Source organism: Rissa tridactyla, chromosome 9, assembly GCF_028500815.1.
Source record: "Rissa tridactyla isolate bRisTri1 chromosome 9, bRisTri1.patW.cur.20221130, whole genome shotgun sequence".
Lineage (NCBI taxonomy): Eukaryota > Metazoa > Chordata > Aves > Charadriiformes > Laridae > Rissa > Rissa tridactyla.
The window spans coordinates 12,101,761-12,121,944 of record NC_071474.1 but is presented as its reverse complement, the minus strand read 5'-3'; the positions used below and the strand labels follow the sequence as shown (position 1 = coordinate 12,121,944).

At 41.7% G+C, this 20,184-nt stretch overlaps 1 protein-coding gene across 5 annotated transcripts; it reads right to left on the bottom strand.

Moving 5' to 3' along the window:
- On the bottom strand, positions 1-18,475 carry SLC30A4 (solute carrier family 30 member 4). Of its 5 annotated transcripts, XM_054213785.1 has the most exons (7): positions 17,666-18,255; positions 12,642-12,788; positions 7,321-7,474; positions 6,850-7,063; positions 6,447-6,552; positions 3,095-3,229; positions 1-2,409 (listed from the first exon to the last, which is right to left on the bottom strand). In XM_054213785.1, exons 1-7 carry the CDS (start codon positions 18,051-18,053, stop codon positions 2,255-2,257), a joined length of 1,299 nt encoding a protein of 432 aa, XP_054069760.1. In that variant the 5' UTR covers positions 18,054-18,255; the 3' UTR covers positions 1-2,254. The 5 variants fall into 5 exon arrangements, 4 of the variants coding, with proteins under 4 accessions (XP_054069760.1, XP_054069761.1, XP_054069763.1 ...); XM_054213786.1 differs by lacking the exon at positions 12,642-12,788 and having other exon boundaries at positions 17,666-18,256; XR_008468365.1 differs by lacking the exons at positions 1-2,409; positions 3,095-3,229; positions 6,447-6,552; positions 6,850-7,063 and adding an exon at positions 9,010-9,199 and having other exon boundaries at positions 7,391-7,474; positions 17,666-18,474.
- Positions 18,476-20,184: the final 1,709 nt, after the last annotated feature.

Genomic DNA, 20,184 nt, shown 5'->3' with positions numbered 1-20,184 from the left:
TATTTTATAAGACAACAATGTGAAGTTTAATAATTGATTTAATAAAACCCACAATAAAGCAACACATTTCTGCTTTTTTCTTCAATTAAACAAATGTGTAGTAAATTATTACAATAAAAAACTCCAAATACAATACATGTCTACTGTACTTCAACTTCTAATTACAGCAACTGTAAACCCCAATTTAATTAAAACCTATTTGAGTATTACTATGTGCAAAATACCTGTTGTTTGTTTGTGGTATTTTTTTTCCAGTAAGTCTGTAAGGATGGGATGCACATTTTTCATGAACTGTGATATGGCTTAATTAATGATAGTTTGTACTGAAGCATTAACTTCCCAGTTACAGTGCTACTTTGCCTCTGAGCTGCATGTGCTCCCATGCTGTAGGCAAGTGTTCCCACTTCTTGCCAGAGCAGATACAAACATAATCCAGTGTTATGTGCACTTTGTCCAAATTCATACTGCGCTGTCAGTGTTCACCTCTAAAAATTCATCATGTGACCCCCACCTCAAAAAAAGGGGACAAAGGAAGCCAAGATTGCAGGTAATAAATACCACCAATTGCAGGTATAAATCAGCCTGATGTTTATGTGAAACTCTAGCAAGTTTCAAAACAGACAATAGCTTAAGTATTCACAAATTAATATCACAATATCCATTACCGGGCAAAAATTTTCCTTTCTGATCCACACACAGAACTACTTTTGATGTCAGTGGAAGTTCTCCATAAAAATCAAAGTACAGAATAAGAAAATATACTTGAAGCCAAGTTCTTCTTGTCTTCTGAACTTTGCAGGTCATATTCTTGTTGCCCTTAGCTTCTTCAATGCAAATGACTTCGGAAGCAGGTGTAACTCTGAGCTCGGAGCGGTACGATAGCTTTGTGTCAGCTTGTATTAGCCTGTGTACATTCAAAGCACAGTGATTCCACTGTGAGGCTAAGCAGTTCCATTTTGTGGACTTTGGGGTTGAATAAATAGGCTTTTCAAATTGCCTGATCCCTCGCTATATAAGAAAAGGGCTTTCTACCTCTGTAGCTTGTTATGATATTGTTGTCCAACACAATATTATAATGTTGTCATCCAACACCATTAGGTTGCTGAGCTTGCTTGGATTTTGCTTTATCCATAAAGCTAAGTAGTGAGGGATTGCTACTGCAGTGGCATTCCTCGCAGGATACTGCCATACTGTGCTCAAACCAAAGATGAAAAGGTCAGAGATCTGTGACTGAGGGAATAGTACGTATCTAAAACTTCTGCTCCCCGCTTTCCTGTTAGAAGATGCATTATCTTGCATGTCTGTTGATAGTGTTTGAGAGTATCTCCGTGTCAAGCATAGTTTCTATCATTTGATTTTCCTTTTAAGACTAAACAATCATGGAAAAATGATCAATTACAGGACATTTATTTATAATTAGAATGCATGCTAGTCAACTGGCCTTTTAATGTGAATCAAAATGTTGGTTTAGACATTAAAGATTATTAATAATAAATTCATCTTACAAGTCAAAACTTTGTAAAATAAATAACCTGTTTCTAATGTATAAACCCTATTCTAAAATACATTAAAGATAACTCACTTAAAACACTTTGGGTCCAGTGTTGGGTCTCTAGTTAAATACCAGAAGTCTGGGCAAGGATCTTCCTGTCTGGATCACTGAATGCCCAGATTAAAGCTAACTTTCTGGTCTGGGTACAGTGAATTCTGTATTTTGCAGCATCTCCAAAGAGACAGTTTCCAAAAGAATCCAACTAGCGTTGTATGCATTATAGTTTAAGATCTGTATGAAAATTACTACTGCAAAAATACTGTATAGTGAATTCAGGGATCGTGACATATTATGGAACCCTGACGTGATCAGCATTAGAGACTTTAACTGAAATACTGAATACTTGATGCTCCATTTGGAGTGCAGGTACTTTGTGGTACGTAGTTATTAAAGGACAATATTGGACTGTAATTTGTGAGGTATCTGCAAAGTCACGTTGCAGTTTGTAAACAATAATCTGAAAACAGCTTTGTCTCAAAATCATAATAAATTGAATAAACTAGTACAAGGGAGAGAGTGAAATACATGTTCTGTAGGGCGACCACTGCACTTTTTGCAGCACCAGTTCTCCCTGCTGCATGTTACATGATACAAATCCACGTATTAATGGTTTCTATTTGATCATTTTCATTTTGCATTTATTGCTCTCAGTCTTTGACTACAAGATAAAGAATAAGGCAGCAGTTCCCAAAACATACGAAATTAGGCACTGGAACTCTGACAACTTGTGCAGGTTTTGCTCATTTCCTGCCTGTAACTCTGAAGCTGGACAGAGCACTTGTACATTCCAAACGTGTTCAGCAGCAATTGCCGGGCCTTGGACTGAACCTCCTCCCATTTAGATGAACTACCAGGAACTGGAAAATCAAGAAAATAATTAATAGAATTCACGCTGCAAGAAACCTGGACAATCCTGCTGTTCTCAAATTTATCATACAGAGTCACCGACTAGAATAATCTTTGTTCATGCTCATTAATTTATTAATTTAATATTGTTCTGTGGTCACTACGTACTCTCTATATATTATTTTACACTTTTAGGCCTGTATCCTCTAACTAGAATCACATCTTGATGGAACCGTGTGTGTTAGACACCATCCCTCACTGTCCCCCAAAAAATGAGCTTTCTTACTAAGAATTAATATTCATAGTACTCTTAGATGTCTAAATCAGCATGTGTTTTGGCAAAACATATTTATTTTTCATATGTCAGATTGTTCCACATTATAACTTCACCCTGTCTTTCCCTGATCAAAATAAGGGAATTTCTGAGGAGAAATTATTTTTATTTCCTACCCAAAGAATTGGTACTGGATATTTCAGTATGAATATATTTTCTTTGCACAATTTTCACTTACACTGCGTCCTTCTGGGCTAATGGGTTCTGTACTTCCCTGTACAAACTCATAGTTAGTAGAGTTTGGTTTGGTTTTTTTCCCCAGAATGCTATTTCCTGGTTCAACTTAAGTAACAATATGAAGAAGAGAAATTTGTGGTTTTTTCTACAGACTTAATCTAGAATTATGCTACACAGCAGCTTACCTAGTTGCAAGTGGACTATGGCACTTGTTTTTCCTGCAGTGAGAGACCAAACATTTAAATCTTCTATAGAATAAACATCTTCAATTTTCATCAAGTCTTCCTTAATGCGATCCACATTTAAATGCCTTGGAACTCCTGTGATACCAAACATGAGATAAAATTAATTCTGTCTTCTGCAAAGTCTGTGGCCTTTAAAATGTCATGACAGATGTCAATGTCAAGAGAGTTTATAATTTGTGCTGTTTGAGGTGATCAGTAACTTCCAAGTTATCAACAGAGAAGAATATGCAAATTGACATATTAAGTCCAGTACGGATACAGAAGTTGTTCAGGAGTTGCAGTGTTGACTCAAATGTAATTTGTCCTGTCCAGAATCCGCTCTCTGGCAATAGCCAGCATTAGCTCCTTTAGAGTGATGTATTTGTGTAGGCAACTTTACTGCAGCTTCTAACCCCTTGTAACTGCTTAGACCAGACTCTAAGGTCAGAACCTAAAAAAAAATAAAACTGCTAGAGCCTGTCCCCTTGCTTCTCTCTTCAAGTAACCCCTCTTGAACTCTCTTCAAGTAACTGGTATAATTTTCAAATGCTTATAGTAATCCATCTGCAGTGGTTAACACATATGACATCTGTCTCACTGCGTGGCATCTTTGCAAATTCCTTCTGGTCATAGTATTTTCAGCAGCTACAGCACCTCTATAGCTTCCCTGCTCCCCGCTTTAGCTGTACAAAGGGCAGAATCAAAATTTTAAATTACCAACATGGGCTCAAAATCTAGTACAAAAATACCGAATAAACTCTGTTTCTGAATAGTTTGGTTTCTATCATAGCTCCTTACTCCTTATCTTTCAGTTTTATGGAGTTTGATTATTATATACTATGAGGAGTTCAGCCACTTGATTCTCAAATTTCTTCAGAATTTTTGGATGACTCCTCTCTGAACCTGATGCCTTAATGTCTTTTAAATTATGTCAGTTCCAGTACCATTTCTTTTGAAAGTTCAGTGTCTAGGATTGTCTCATATTAAACAAAAATTTCCTTCCAGTGAAGACTAACAGAAAATTATTTAGCTGATAAGTAACTAGCTAACTGACTAGTATTATTTCTACAGCTTTCTTTTTCCCAGGAAATTTTGATATCTCACATCATGCTATCGATAGACTTCCATGCTGCCTTACAAATCTACATTAAAAGCTAGAATCTCATTGCTTGTATTAGATAATAATTTACATTTTTAATTTAGCATTTCTAGTATAATGATGAAACTTAAGTTAAAATGAATACTGAAAGCTGATACAGCTCCAAGGACCCTGATGTTGTAGCAGTAGTCTCCAACATAAATGCAAGTCCGTTCTCTGGAGATCCTGAATTTGAGTTGGAAAAATTCCCCAGCGTACATAAAGCCCACCTATCATCACACTTAATAACATCATTAATGCAAATATTTTTATGACAACTGGGATACCTATGCAAACAGCTTCATCTTAAAACATTTGGAATCGGATACACCATTAGTTTGTCTTATCTGTTTTCTTCAGCTAAATCTTAGCTATTGTCTTGAAGCTAATTGAGCTTTCTTAAGCAAATTTCACTATTTTTGCCTTGTCAGTGAACTTCCATTTTGTTGGATTCTTTTTTCCTCCTAAATGATAGCAAAAGCACTTGACATTGAATCACACAGAATCACAGAATGGTAGGGCTGGAAGGGACCTCTGGAGATCATCTAGTCCAACCCCCTGCCAGAGCAGGGTCACCCAGAGCAGGCTGCACAGGAACGCGTCCAGGCGGGTTTTGAATATCTCCAGAGACAGAGATTCCACCACCTCTCTGGGCAGCCTGTGCCAGTGCTCTGCCACCCTCAAAGTAAAGAAGTTCCTCCTCATGTTTAGGTGGAACTTCCTATGCTCAAGTTTGTGCCCATTACCTCTTGTCCTGTCCCCAGGCACCACTGAGAAGAGCCTGGCCCCACCCTCCTGACACCCACCCTTTAAGTATTTATAAGTGTTGATAAGATCCCCCCTCAGTCGTCTTTTCTCCAAGCTGAAGAGACCCAAATCCTTCAGCCTTTCTCCATAAGAGAGGTGTTCCAGTCCCCTAATCATCTTCGTAGCCCTTTGCTGTCCCCTCTCCAGCAGTTCCCTGTCCTTCTTGAACCGGGGAGCCCAGAACTGGACACAGTACCCCAGGTGCGGCCTCACCAAGGCAGAGTAGAGGGGGAGGATGACCTCCTTCGACCTGCTGGCCACACTCTTCTTGATGCACCCCAGGATGCCGTTGGCCTTCTTGGCCGCAAGGGCACATTGCTGGCTCATGGTCATCCTGTTGTCCACCGGGACTCCCAGGTCTCTTTCCACAGAGCTGCTCTCCAGCAGGTCAGCCCCCAACCTGTACTGGTGCATGGGGTTATTCCTCCCCAGGTGCAGCACCCTACACTTGCCCTTATTGAATTTCATAATGTTCCTCTCTGCCCAACTCTCCAGCCTGTCCAGGTCTCTCCGTATGGCAGCACAGCCTTCTGCTGTGTCAGCCACCCCCCCAGCTTTGTGTCACTATCAAACTTGCTGAGGGTGCACTCTGTCCCCTCATCCAGGTCACTGATGAATATGTTGAACAGGACTGGGCCTTGTAACATAATAAAAGTAAAGTCAATAATAGCTCACATGAGGCAGATAGGAAGGTGCAGCTAGAACCTAGGATTTTTTTCCCATCCCTGACGTTTTCACTTTCATATGGTAAAAGTACTAGATCAAGCATTAATAGTTGGCATGTTAGTTGTAATAATGCGAAGAATGTTGCTGGCATCTTTACCTCTAAGTCACCGCATGACAGAATATTCTTCAGCTTATGTTCAACTTTTTCTTTCCTTTTTTTTCCTTCTTCCTTTCCACATCACACTTTACTTGCAGCTTCCCCTATGCTAACAGTAGAAGCACGCAAGTAATACAACCGCACTTGTGGAAAAGGGGAAGAAAGGACAGGTGTGACGCACCTGTCCAGCGATTTGGCCTAACCTTGCTTCCTCCTTTTACATGCATTCACATTCACTTTAACTTTAGAAGTAATTAAAGTGATAGCGTAGAACTCAGTCTGGGCAAATGTTCACTTAGTTTAGCTGACAGCCACTACAGACACACAAGAAAGTTCTGTACGTTTCACTGCAGAGGTCCAAGACACCTAAAGACTGCTGCAACTTAGATGAGACATCAAGAACCAACAGACTAAAGCGGCAGCAGGATAAACAGGTCGCCAGACACAATCCACTTTGCTAGAGATGGTGATCATGACGTCAAACAAGCGCCAAAGCTCGCTGGTATTTGACATATAAAATACTGCAGACTGTGCACAGATCTTACCTTCCAGAATAATAACCCCTGTGTCACACAGAATTCGAACCGTTGTCAAAACCACCAGTATGGAGAATACATATGTACATATAGGATCAGCAATCTTGTATTCTGGCTGCAAGGGAAGTTTCAAAGTGTTAAAGAAGGTATGAAAATAAGCTCACTTACAAAAATGTGACTCAGAAAATGCAGTTACTTCTAGCTCCAACTTTCATGAATCTTTCTTTTCGTTTGAATAGTTACAAAATACATAATATAATCTTTGCTTATTTTGCATGAATGTATGAAGCTTATAATAGAATATCACAAAGTATTTTTAAATAACTTACAAAAACAAGTCCCTTTTTAATTTAATCATCAAAGTTAAACTTAAAAGAATTCCACCCTGGCTCAAAGACTAGCCATTCCTTACCTTAAAGCGTATGATATATGCAGCTACGAGCACACCAATACTTTGTACCAGGTCCCCGAGGGCATGTACAAATGCTGCTCTCACGGCAAGGCTGCTGTGACCGTGGCTACTGCTGTGGGCTGTGTTAGGAGAGTTCGACTGAGGTACGTGAGAATGAGGGTGGGAATGGGAGTGGGAGTGAAGGTGGCCAGATTGATTCAGCAAAAAACCCATTCTGAAAGTGAAAGAAGAAAAACACTCCAAGAAACAGGCTTTAGGGTTTGGTGGGTGGGGTTTTTTGTTGCTTTTTTTCTTTCCTTTTAAACCAAAGATTTGAAAAAGAAATACTCAGTATCATTTCTTGTCTAATTTATGAAAATTAAGAGGTCCAGTAAAATTAGATCCCATGAAATAGTTACGGGCCATGAATGAATTAGCAGCTTATTCAGAAATATATTTATGAGTGTTAATAGAGAGAAAGGGAGATCTTACATTAAGTTAACTGCAACACCAACGGCTGCTGTAATCAGCATGATATCGCCATTTATTTCATAGTCCATATGGATAGTCCTTTGAACAGCTTCATACAAGAGGAATGCCATAAGGATATAGACCAGCAATACACTAATGATGGCTGACAATACTTCTGCAAACAGAAAGGAAACAACATTACAAAAGTGAATCTCAGATCTATTTCTATTTCCAAATTAGAATGTGGATAAAGCCTTGATTATTTTAACTATTTTACATGTATTGTAACCATAATGCAAAACTAACAAGTTGTGCAGTAAATAAAACTCATGAAATAGGATAAAAAAAATGGAGTTTGTTCTAATCCACCCCTTCACACCTCCCTGTCAGTATATCCCTCAAATTATGTTTTCTCTGAGAACTTCTGCATGAGCAATGACTCTGGAGAAAAAAATATAAAAAGATTAAGGAACTGAACAGTACAAACTTGTCAGACATATTACACCTAAGCTTCTCGACATGTGCGTACATACATGTTATATATTGCAAATTTCAGATATGAAGGATTGCTTAATCTAAGTTTCTGTATTGCTGTAATATGCTGGTTTAACATTATCAAATGTTTACCAAATACTCATATTTCACAAAAGTAAGAGTGTTATGACCAATATTTTGGTGTAGGAATTTTATTTGATCAGCAGGGTCCTTCAAAAGGGCACGTACATCTAAATAAAGAGAAAATTATAAAGTTAATATAAACAACTAATATTTCATTGTTCCGCACCTTCCGCTGCCATTTACATCTGTGGAAAGTGGTGACAGCTCTCTACAAGGTTCTTGCTGTTCTGATGTGAGATAAATAGGCCTGAATATTTTATGGATCTGGCCCTTAAGTGCTGTCTGCCTCAGTACCCATTCATGAAATTGGGCTGGTAATAGCATGCATAAACCTGAGGAGGATGAGTCCACACTACAGTTTTAAGGTCCTACTATAAAGAATATACGTATTTCCAAATGGGTCACCAGATTCCTTTTAACATAAGCATACTTTTACCCTCTAGCTTCATATTCTGAAAATGATTGCCCTGTCGCAGCTGAAACTTTGGAAAAAAAAAAAAAAGGCAAGATACCTGACAGAGGAAACACTGGCCCAGTTAAAAGACTGTCTCAGTTATAAGCAAGTTAATACAGGGCTTTACAAAAAGCACTGGGAAAACCTTAATGCTAGCTCCATTGTGTTGCACATAAATCTGCAGCCATGCCTGAGTAATCTGTAATCATTATGCGTAATGCTCATTACTGTCACTCGCCAGATGGATCACTGGCATCTTAGCCTTTCTGTGTGAATTCAAAGATCAGAGTTGGAATTAATTTACTTGGAACTCTAATGGTTGTTCTTCCCTCTTGTTCCACACATGTTGCCCTGATTTATTCCCCAGTAAAGGCAAAATTCTGCTCTTAGCTGTACCATAGCTCTAAGAATACTGATCTGAGAATTGCCTCGCCTCACCTCTCCCTCTGCTTTGAATCTGTCAGTGTGTAGTACAACTTTGATTACTGCGGCTGTCATTTCCAACACAAAACTGCCTTAATTTTATTTATTGAATACTACAGTAAAAAACACGCAGCTATATCAGCATTTTAATATCGCCAAAAATCACTTGATCCATACACTGAATTTTTAACATCATCATAGGAGAAGAAACTCACACCAACGCATTCAGCTGTTCGGCAGTGTTCTCAATGCCTGGATAAGTACCAGCATTACCAGGCAGTAACAAGGCTCTGAAAGGCAACTGTCACAATCTCAGATAATTTCAGAGCAACATGAAAGTCCTGGAAATATCCATGCAAGCGGTAGTGTTCTTTACAAAGCAGGTAGATTATTCTGGGCAACGGCCTTTAAAAAGAATAATACATTGCTTAGAAAGTTTTCCAGAACGCTTTCTAAAAAATTTGTGAAGCCATGGCACATCAGCCTTTACCAGAGAAATAATGTATTATGGTTTTACAGTCTAAAACCATGTTTTCTACAACGGAAACCAGTGTTTTCCTCGCAGTTTCTTTCAAAGAGTCATTGTCATGTCAACATTGTGGATTTGTGCTGAGATCTTTCACTTCCTGTGAAATGAACTATGCACTGTCTCAGTGGACTGACTGATTCTGCCATTACTAACATTGTCTCTGCAGCAATGGAAAAATGCCAGGTTCCATATCTATGCTTAAATCTACTCAGTGCTTTGCTGAGAAGGAGGTACCTCCACTTGGTGGTGAAACAGAACTATTTTTGGCTTCAAGAATATAATCCTTTTTAGACACGACAGCAATTTCCATCATTTTCTCTTCATTTTTCTAACCCATTCCTGAATCTGTCAGCTTCCTTTTCACCACTGAAAATGGAATAAAACTGAAGATGGAGCATACAAATTATGTACTCAAAAGAGAATTCACATAAATGAAAACTAGTGCTAATTTCCTTCTGGAATTTGACTAGACAACTAATAGGTCTGTTGTCTTTACAATGCAATGTTTACGGGAATGAGTTTGAAAATTCATCATTCTGCAAACAAAAATGGTAATGAGCACCAGAAATGTTGTTCATTAGAATGTTTTCATGCTTACTATATATATCGATTATCTTAAAACTTAATGCAAAGCAGGTCAGTGATGAGATAGTTCTGGTATATATTCCCAGCTTTAAACAAATGCTCCACATTTTTGCTGTGACAGATGTTCAATCTGTACCCTATTTTTAACATTCTGTCATGTTTTAACATCTCTCTCATGAAATTCAAGCTATTGTTGAGCTCGTATTACTTGCTGACAAGCTTCATACATATAGGTTATTTGGAAAAACTTGTTACAGTGAGGATATACCCTAGAAGCAGCTTTGTTCCGTTGCCAGCATTCACTGATGTGTGAAACTGGGCCCTCAGGCCGCAGCGTTCAGACTGGGTGCCTAAAATCAGGCAAATAAATTTCACAAATGTGACTTTAAAAAGCTGTGTGTAGTAATTTTGAACCATCCCATCTTCTGTATTTGCAGAGTCCAGACGCAGGGCCTTTACCCGCTTCCCCTTCCTCATTGCAGACACAGAAACTCTTCCTCCCACCCTCAGGCTCTAGTCCTCCTCCTCCAGACAGAGTGGCACTGCTGCTGCTGCTGCTGCTGCTGCAGAATGGCTGAGGTAGAAAAGAACCCTTGGAGACTGTGTAGTCCTGCTGAAAGCAGGGTCAGCTACAGCAGACTGCTCAGGGCTGCGTCAAGTTGGGTTTTGTGGAGACTCCGCAACCTGTTCTAGTGTTTGACCACCTACTGGCACTGGGCAGCAGAAAAGAAGGAGTAATTGTTGCAGAACTGAGAAGCTGCTCTCTGTAGCTTCTCCCAGGAAGAAGATGGTGCCCAGGGAGAAGCTGGTGGGCGATACAGACTAATTCTTTGGGCTAGATGCAGACCGTAGATCCACCATTGGATCAGTCTGGCCAGTATTTTTCTTGGCAGTAAAATGGGAAAAATAAAAGATACAGCAAGTGAGGTGGCAGGAATCCTCAGGGATTTGTGTTTACAAAGTGCTATGGAGCCCTCAAATTAATTAATTGAAAAGTCAGTGAAAATTTACAGAACCGAGTAAGCTTTTAATGGCTAAATAAGTTTCTTTCAATCTTCTTAAGAGTAACCGCTGTTTTAAGCTAGGCCATGGCATCTTCAATGTATGTACTATTTGGTTTTAGAAAAGTTACTACGACATATGAACTACTCAAATTATTTTTAAATAGGGTTAAAGTATGTATGTCCAGCAAACATCCTTCTGGAGAGAATGAGCAAATGCGAGGGGCATACCTGCGAGGTCAGGTTTCAGTATTAGGGGAGCGCCTCTCGCAAAATTAAAACTTCTTGAAAGAAAAGTTTGTAATGGGAAATGCTGGCATTGTTAATGTTTTCTTGCTAAAGCCCCAAAGATCTTCGCTAGTGTACAGAGTTATGCATTCATGCGTTAGTGACTAACTGATGACAAATGACTAGGAGTGATGGAGTTGTTGAATTCTACTGCTGTTCTAGCAGCCAAAATAAGAATTGCAAGTAATGACTACATAAGACTTTGAAATTCCTTGAAAAATATATGCTGTAGAATGTATAGAGCAGAGGTAACAAACTGTGACACTAGAAATTATCTATTTCGTGAAAAATAAAGGTTGAAGCTTTTGGTGAAATGTATACAGGATATGCAGCTGTGTCTTACGAATTATTATATCCAGTTAGCAACCACATGAAAACACCCTTTATCATCATTACAATTCCAAACATGAAGTAATGAATCCTGGAAATACCCTTCCAAAGTTTAGTATATAATTCTGTTTATACTTCTTTTTACAGATGCCTAAAATGGGCAGAGGCTAAGTAACTTACTGTATCGCAAACCATGGGACATTTCGACCTCTGCTCTGTGTGGTTTGGGGAGTGCAAGATTTATGTGGCTTCTGGCAGGGCAGAGGTCTCTGATAATACGCTCTACGGAACTTTTTAGTTGTGGATTAAGATGTCATTTTTCACATTGAATAGGACTTTTCCAGTGTCGTAATTCTACTGAAGTCAACGGTACTTTGTAAATCCTGGCCACCGGCAATAATCTCTTGTGAACAACCACTGACTGACACAGACAGCTCCTGCACCGACAAGCTCCTCAGTGTGTCACACAGGCAGTAACAGTGGTACAGTGGTGAGCGACCAAAGAATATGTCCCTCTTTTGCTCAACAGCCTCAATTCCAAAGCACAAAGGTGCACAGGGGCCTGACCAGCAACAGCCCAGTAACTATGGATGGGCTGTGAAACACAGCTGCATATCCACCCTTGCTCTTCTGGAGACAGCTTCCCTCCTCTCAACCCTTTTTAAACTTTTCAGGCCATGGTTCATTTGTAGGAAGTCATATTTACATTGTTATCGTGTATCCAATTCCCCAACCTCCCTCTTTAAGATGGAAGATGAATCAAGCATCCAGAATTTAACTCTGAATCTGCTAAGTCCTAGTTCCACAGAGACGGAGAGACCCATCCTGCTCCCAGCGAGTGAAACTCTGCCATCAAACTTTGCTTTGCTTTTGGCTGAGGTTTAAAATTTAAAAACTTTTTTATTATTATTATCTATTCCCCTGTGGCAACACAACCTATGTAGTGGATCCACAATGGCCAGTGAAAGGACATTAGAGTCAGGGTGTTAAACACAAGGCAACTTTTAGGTTTGCTGCTACTTTCTTCCTAGTTACCTATTCTTCTAGAATTAGGTAATTTTTACAGTTGTTGTTTAAAATACTCTGTTAATAGCAAAAGTTGGTATCTACATACCTAAGCGATGAAATCCAAAAGTGAATCTCTTTGTGGGAGATTTTGCAGACAGCCAGAGAGCAAGCAGGGTCAAAATAATACCGCTAAGGTCAGTTAACATATGAAGTGCATCTGTCATAATTGCTAGACTGTTAGCAACATATCCACCTGAAAACAAAGTTGAAAAAGTCAGGACATATGACCTTAATGATTCTAGATAATATCCTCTTGGCATAGCTTACAGTTACGTGTTTTCAAAACAGTGCATTAAGTACATGAGAGCCCTTCTTATAATGACTAAATAGGAGTGTTTTGCCATGCTATAATTTAAAGCTACCAGAGTTACAAGTGCAGTGAAGTGTGCTTTCTATTAAGAGTAATATAGAAAGGATTCACCCCTGTTATTCTCACTGAGACTACTTGCATTTGCAGGATCAGGCCCAAAACAGTTTTGTATCTTTTCTATATATATTAATGCGTACATGTTTAATCAGCCGATCCTTTTATTAAACTACATCTGTTAAATATTTTGACATTATGGAACAGGGACAGAAATCAAATGACTCATTGGCAAGGAAATTTACCCTGCCCCATTTTTATTTTTATTACATTATCTTTTAACCTTCATTATTTTCTGTCCTAGCAAGGGTGTGTAAGTTCTTCCAATATATATTGCAGACAAGGACTTTTACTTGCACAGCGTTCTTCTTTGTTATTTATTACCATAATTTTTTCTCGTAATTATGAGCTGCATTGAGACAAATAACCTCAGATCAAAGGTTAATATCTTTGTTCCAACTCAGTTGCTAATGCTACTATCGGATGAGTGAGAGATTTAAACAATGCACCTCTCTCTTAACCATCCCTTATCCAAAGAGGAATCAAGGACATGCTGCGTTGTCTTCCATATACATGAAGGTAAGCTCATTTTCTCAGAAAAGATCACTTCTTTAGTGTCAGCTCAGCTATGATTTAGTTTCTCTTTTTACCTTGAGATTGTCATTCAGCCTGTAAATTCTACTGAGCAAAGCATGCAGCTGGCGTGCCATTTGGCAGGCTTGAGGCTCCAACTAACATTTCAAGTAAAGGTATTCTCATATACAATTAAAAATGTTGTAGTGAAGAGGCTGTCCATGAGGAAATAGCAAAGGGAAACTCACAACTCTGGTCATGAAGGGTGTGCGTACGTACACACCTGCAGACAGAGCTACACTCTCCTCCCCAGCCAAACACAAGCAGCACGGCTGATACTGTAGTATTGCTTGTACTGTGGGGAACTGCCAAATACACTACATTTCAACCAGCTCCTTTCCTCCATCCCCTCTTCTTCAGTTCTTCGTAAGTTTCTAAGTCAAATTCTTCTGAGGCTGAAATTTTCCAAAGACCATCACAGCTCAAAAATGCGGAGTTTCTAAGATTTAGCAGTTCAGCAGCTTTTTGAGTAAAATGAGTTATGCCTTTCCTTTCTGAATTAATTTGTGTTCTCACACAATTTAAAAAAATATGACTTAGAAATGTGCAACTTAGCCTCTTTTATAGTCAAGACAGAAGAAAAAATAATTTATATCTTAAATTCAGTAGTTTACATGTATGATCATTAAAGTACGTAGGTTAATTCATATGTATAAATTTTGAGAATCACTTCAGTCCAAAATAAGTCAATTCTATTTCAATTAGTCTCTCACTTTTAAATACTTTAAAAATAAAATGATAAAGAATGAATTCAGGTACTGAAGCTAATCATAAGGCAGCATGTGGATTAAGAAAACATAACTGAGATGTATTAACTGCTGAAATCAAAGGTTCTCTGTTTCCAAATGTATTGGTTCATTGCTTGGTTAAAGGCACTGCCTAAGGGCTGTTTAAACACTATTGGCAACTTGGAAAAAAAAAAGACATCTATAACCTTTACAAATAGTCAGCTTGATGGCTCACGACTGTTTTCAGTGACCCGTGAAGGACAGCAGTCCTCCTCATGGACGATCAATTAGGAATCTCTAAACATAGCTGAAAACATCAAAACCTTGTCAGAAAAGCTAACTAGGACTTGAAACATGTTTTTCATTTCTTGATGCAAAATGTTTCCCACAGAGGATAAGTTGTTATCTGACTTTTACGATGACTGTTCATCAAATTAAACAACACTGAGGTGGGCTGGCGTAATGAGCTTGGTCACACTTTGGAAAAAATATGCCAGTCAAGATTTCATAAAAAAGCTGCTGAAACAAGATTTCCTTCATCTTGGCATCAGCAACAGACAGCAGACAGATTTTTACTGAACAAATTAATTGTTTGATAAGGTCTTCTGCCTTTTTCTAAAAAACTCTAATCTGCCAAAGATCACAGAAAGAAGTCAGTTAAAATGCCCTATGTGATCAAACAATGTTTCCCAAACACCTGAGCTACAGATCAATTCAAAAAGTTCTAAAATTTGAAACCAACCAGACAGAATACAATACAGGGCTGGAGAGAAATAAATTAAACAGGTAGGGCTCTGACCCAGGACTTGAGAGCTCTATCTTTAATTACTCGTTCTGCTGCTTATTACTTGCCCTATGACAAGTCATTCAGGTCAAGATCCAGAGAAGTACGGAGATACCCAAGTCCTCTATTTATTCTCCGTGGAAGCTGGATGCCTGAATATTTTATGGATCTGGCCCTTAGTGCTGTCTGCCTTGGCGCCCAAATAATGCAACAGGGCTGGTAATAGAGTACACGAACCCAAGGAGGATGAGCCCACACTACAGCACCAACACGTGGCACAGACAAATCTGCCACCCAGAGCTGAGCTTGCAGAAGGCCTGGCTGTAAGGGAGAAACAACAGATGATGTGACAGTGATGAGAGAGTATTTTTACTCTCAGCACCTTTTCTTTCTAGACCTATCCCTCTACGAAGAGGTCTACAGCAGTGTGAACCAGATCCAAAGCCTGCAGCAGATACACTCCTACTGACTTCAGCATCAAGCTGCCAACAGCTCAGAAATATTCTTCAGTAAGGGGCCCTTCAGATGAACTAAATTCAGCATATAACACAACTCTGATATGAAGAAAAACAAACAAAATCACTCTCACGTTAAAGGATGACGACGTCTGAGATACACCACTATGTCGCCTATCAAACGTACCCGAGTGCATGCTGAACCAAAATCTCAACCAAAGTTTTTCAGAGAAAAAACGGAGCCAGGGGCAAATGGAAGCACTGAACCAGATCCCTGCAACAGGTTTGACGTGAAGTGCTGTATCTGTGATGAGCTGATGTACTGTGGCACTGCTGTTAATGACTAACACACACTGAGAGATGTTGAAGGACAAACCCACTTTTTTCCATTAACTCACGTTCCTGAAATACGGCCCCAAATAAAGCCGGTGCAGATGTAGTCAGTATTCTGGTCTCTGAAAAACAGGCTGTTTCTCCTAGGGTTTTTTTTTTTCCTATGTATGTGGGACAAAACGTATTATTTATACTCAAGCAATGATTTTGCTCCCTATCCATCCTGTAGAAGTTTCTGTCTTAAAGATACAATTCACTGGACAAGTGATACAAGAGCATGAGCTCACTTCACAGGAGCAAACATCAGATCTTCAGTCGTTACAGATGAAATCTGCCTAGGTGAGGAGGAGGATGTAGGTCCCGTGTTACTATACCTGAGGCATCTCTGTTCTTTACTTCCAGAAAGTTTTTGTGACTCTTTTTTTTCTTTTCTTCTGGTGAATTATGGCCAATAATTCATCTGATTAGCTCTGATTTAGACTTGCATGTTAAAATGAAGGCAATTTAAAAGCAATTAATTGTTATAGTTGCTAGAGAGACTTGGCTCAACATACACGTCAATGTACCAGCCCTGTGTAACACTCCCCGCTACTGCAAATCAGGGGAAAGCGGATGAGAGGGTTTGAGCATCCTTCGGGAGGCTGAGTCGCACCAAGTGGACACTTGCACTGAATGGCATGGGCATATCCAAAAGACAGATGGTGACAGGACACTGATATTGATACATGAACAGAGATTAAAAGATAAACACTATCCTTTGTAAAAATTATTAGGTAATGGCGAAGGCGTAACATTTAATAGCTCATCTATGCATCCAAGGGACATGCGAATTTAATTTTATTCCGAGCCTACGCTGCTATATAAAGCACAGTGGTTTTGTACAGACTGCTGTACAACGCACAGGTGCTCTTCAACCTGACCAGCAAACGACGGCACGTCTTTATGAGCGAGCAACAAAACCTGAACTTGAGCACCGGATTCATTCTTCTGACAACAATCACACATTTAGACAGGAACAAATTTCCAGGTAAAAACCCACCGTACTTCTGCCAAGTACAAACAATCAAAAACCACAAAGAATTTCATCAAGCTACTTGGTATTCTTACATGTTGTAATGGCAAGTGTTAGAATACTTATTTTAATTGACTTACTGATCCTAAGATTTATGTCTGGATGGAGTATACAATAGTCCAGAGTGCAGCAGGACATTGGGAAGTGGCCAAGAGAGTGGCTCTTCACCAGATCGATAGCTCAGGATTTGTCTTTTCAGTTGTAAATAACAGAGTGTAAACAAGGACAAATACAGCAATATTAGAGCTCTGTAATTATGGTAAATGTCACGCTTAGAAACTGTATTTCCCTCTTCTTCCCTTGTTGCAAACATAGCAAGATTTTATGGCAGTAATTAAAAAATACTGAGGATGAAATTGTTCATCTTCTTTTCTTTATGTCCGTAATAAAATGCCGCTTCTCCCTTACTAAAAACACGTAACAAACTTTTAAGAGCAACTTACAAGGAGAAATAAAAAGCCATTAGACGTACAAAGAAAAAAAAAGCGTATTTTATGCCATTCGGGGGGACTGATGAGATTGAGGTAAGGGAAGTTGCAAATTCCTCTTTTCTTGCTCCTCCTTACCACCCTCTGAACTTACGGCTAATCTCTCTGATCTCTCTGAACGACCGACGGTTTCTCTCAGTAAATACTTAAACCCAAGGCCGGAGCAGCGCAGGAGGCTGCGAGGCCGGCAAAAAACCAAATCCCCCCACTCACCGATGAGCTCCCCCGTCATGAAGAGGAGGTAGAGGAGGGCGGCCAGCGTCAACCGCTTCTTCACCCTCCTCTGCTTGCAGCGCTCCCGCCGGCGGCTGCAGCCGCTGCAGGGGTCGGCGCGGCCCCGGCCGCCGCGGGGGGCCGCGTCCCGCTCCAGCAGGGACTCGTCGTCGGAGGGGAGGCCCGGGGGCGCCCCGTTCACCGGCCTCTCCGGGGCCGCCTCCGAGGCGTCCTCCGACACCACCACTCGCAGCTTGTTAAAGCGGGGGTAGTCCTCGTCCCCCGCCTCGTCCGAGAAGTCAAAGGCACTGGAGTCGTTCAGGAACAGGGGGTCCTCGCTCCTCCGCAGCAGTGACTTGATGCTCGTCCAGAGGCCGTGCCCGGCCATAGCGGCGGCGGGCGGCTCTGCTGGCGCGGCTCGCCGTCCCGTCAGGGCATGTCCCCTACATCGGCCCGCACCGCGGCGCGGAGCTCCGCCGCCGAGCGCCCCGGCACCACCGAGCCACACCGCCGCCTCCCGGCACCGAGCTGCGCGGCGCCGCGGGCGCTGTCACACCCCGGGCCGCCCCGCCGCAGCCCGTCTCCCCGCTCACGCCGCGGCCGGGCAGGCGGCGCCGGGCGCAGGGCCGCCTCCCTGCCGGCGCAGGGCGAGCGCCGCCGCCGCCGCCATGCGCGTCACCTCCCTCAGCGCCGCGCTCCGGCCATCGCGGCGGGCGGGGACCGCGCCTCAGCCCAAGACCCCGGGCCAGCCCCGCAGAGGGCGGCGGCTGCCGGTATCCCCTGCGCGCCCGCCGGCCGCCGTGGCACTGCGCCTGCGCCGCCTGCACCCGAAGGCCGTAGGTTCGAGACCCGCTCCCGCCTCCCGGCTACCCCGTACACGGGCCCGTGCGCGGCCGCGGAGCTCGGCGGAGGCGGGGGGCGGCAGCGCCCGGCACTGCGGCAGCGGGCTGTCCCGACAGGCCGTTCCCGACCCTACGTGCCTGTGTGTTCGGTGGATAAACGTCGTGGTGAGGCAGAGACTTTTGACTGTAAAAGCCATAAAATCCAAGTATCATCTATGGATGGACAAGCAGCTGTTTTCATGTACGCTGGGAGCCTGAACTGCATAGTTCGTTTTTCCGGCTGCAAATTTTAAAAGTCACAAGTTTGCATTCTGTAGTATTTTTAGTTTCTCTCCCTGTCAAAGGCACGGTTCTTACACCGTTTCCATAACTCCCCTGAAGGCCATGTCCTGTTGTGGGAAGTCACACGCGGCTTTCTGAACATTCCTTAAAGGATGTAGGGAGAAACAGACCTCAGAGGCCCTGCTGTCCTGTAATTCCTTTCATAACCATGTTCTAACTTAAAAGGAATTAGAGTTTTGCCTTTATTAATTCTCTTGAGAGGTTTTTCTCCCTCCCCGCTGGTCTGATTACTAGAAATTTTCTTCTAATTTCCAGCCTACCGATGTTCAGGGCCAGTTTGTACCCATGGCCAAATTCTGTTACTGCGTCAGTCAGTTCCCTAAGTCATAAACATTTCTGGAAAAACACGCCTGCCTGCGGGAAAGTACATATCCTGTTTTTTGACCTGGCTGAAGGAAGTTACCAAGTAAAGACCGTAGAGTTGTGTTGAACGGCAAGATTTTGGAGAACGACACTCCCTTTCTGGTCACAGGCTGATAGCAGATTCTGGCACACAGCTCTTTCTTGGAACAGGCCCTGCAGGAGGGGAGTCGTGCGTGGTAAACTGGCCTTGTGTGGAGATTGCTTATTGTTGTTCTCCATAATGATGTCCAAAAATAAACAGTATTACGCTTTGTCTGAGCTCCCTTGCCACTTTACAATGTGGCCGTTGTCCTGAGCATGCAATCTCATGCTCTCCTTCCTCCGGTGGCTGAAGAGGTGCCAGCCCCAGCCCTTTCACCCACCTCGTCATTCCCCCAGCAGGGTTACCAGCAAAATTGTCTCCGGGCCATATGATGAACTGGGTCCCTGAAATGGGCCAGAATTATAAAAATACATGTTGGAGGGGGTTGGTATATATTTGTATGTGCAACGGAGAGTGTTTTAATGATCACAACTTGCACAGACATCCATATGACAACTGAGGGACAGCGAACAGTGTGGGAGTCAGGATGCGCAGTGGAGGCTGGGAACCTGTCAAGCCAGCCTTGCTGCCACGGGAAGCGCTCCCAGCCCTGTTCCACTTCAGACATTCTTCATGTTTGTGTTCTCTTCTCTGTGCGATTTCACTCGCTCTGTGCTTCACCAGTTTCACTGCTTGTACCAGCACAAGTGAACAAGGACACACAGGCGTGAACGACTAGGCAGGCAGGAGCCAACAAAACAACTGCTCGTTAAACTCTGTCTTAAAATGTCGGGCTTTACACTGGGGGATCAAGGAATAGGCCCACACTCCATTCTGCTGCCCCTCCTGCAGGGACAGAAACTTCTATCACTGAGGAAGGGTAGTAAGCTGGGGGGCCTTGACACCCTAAACCAGTGCACCCAGGTTTGCCAGCTTGCCTTTTACTGAAT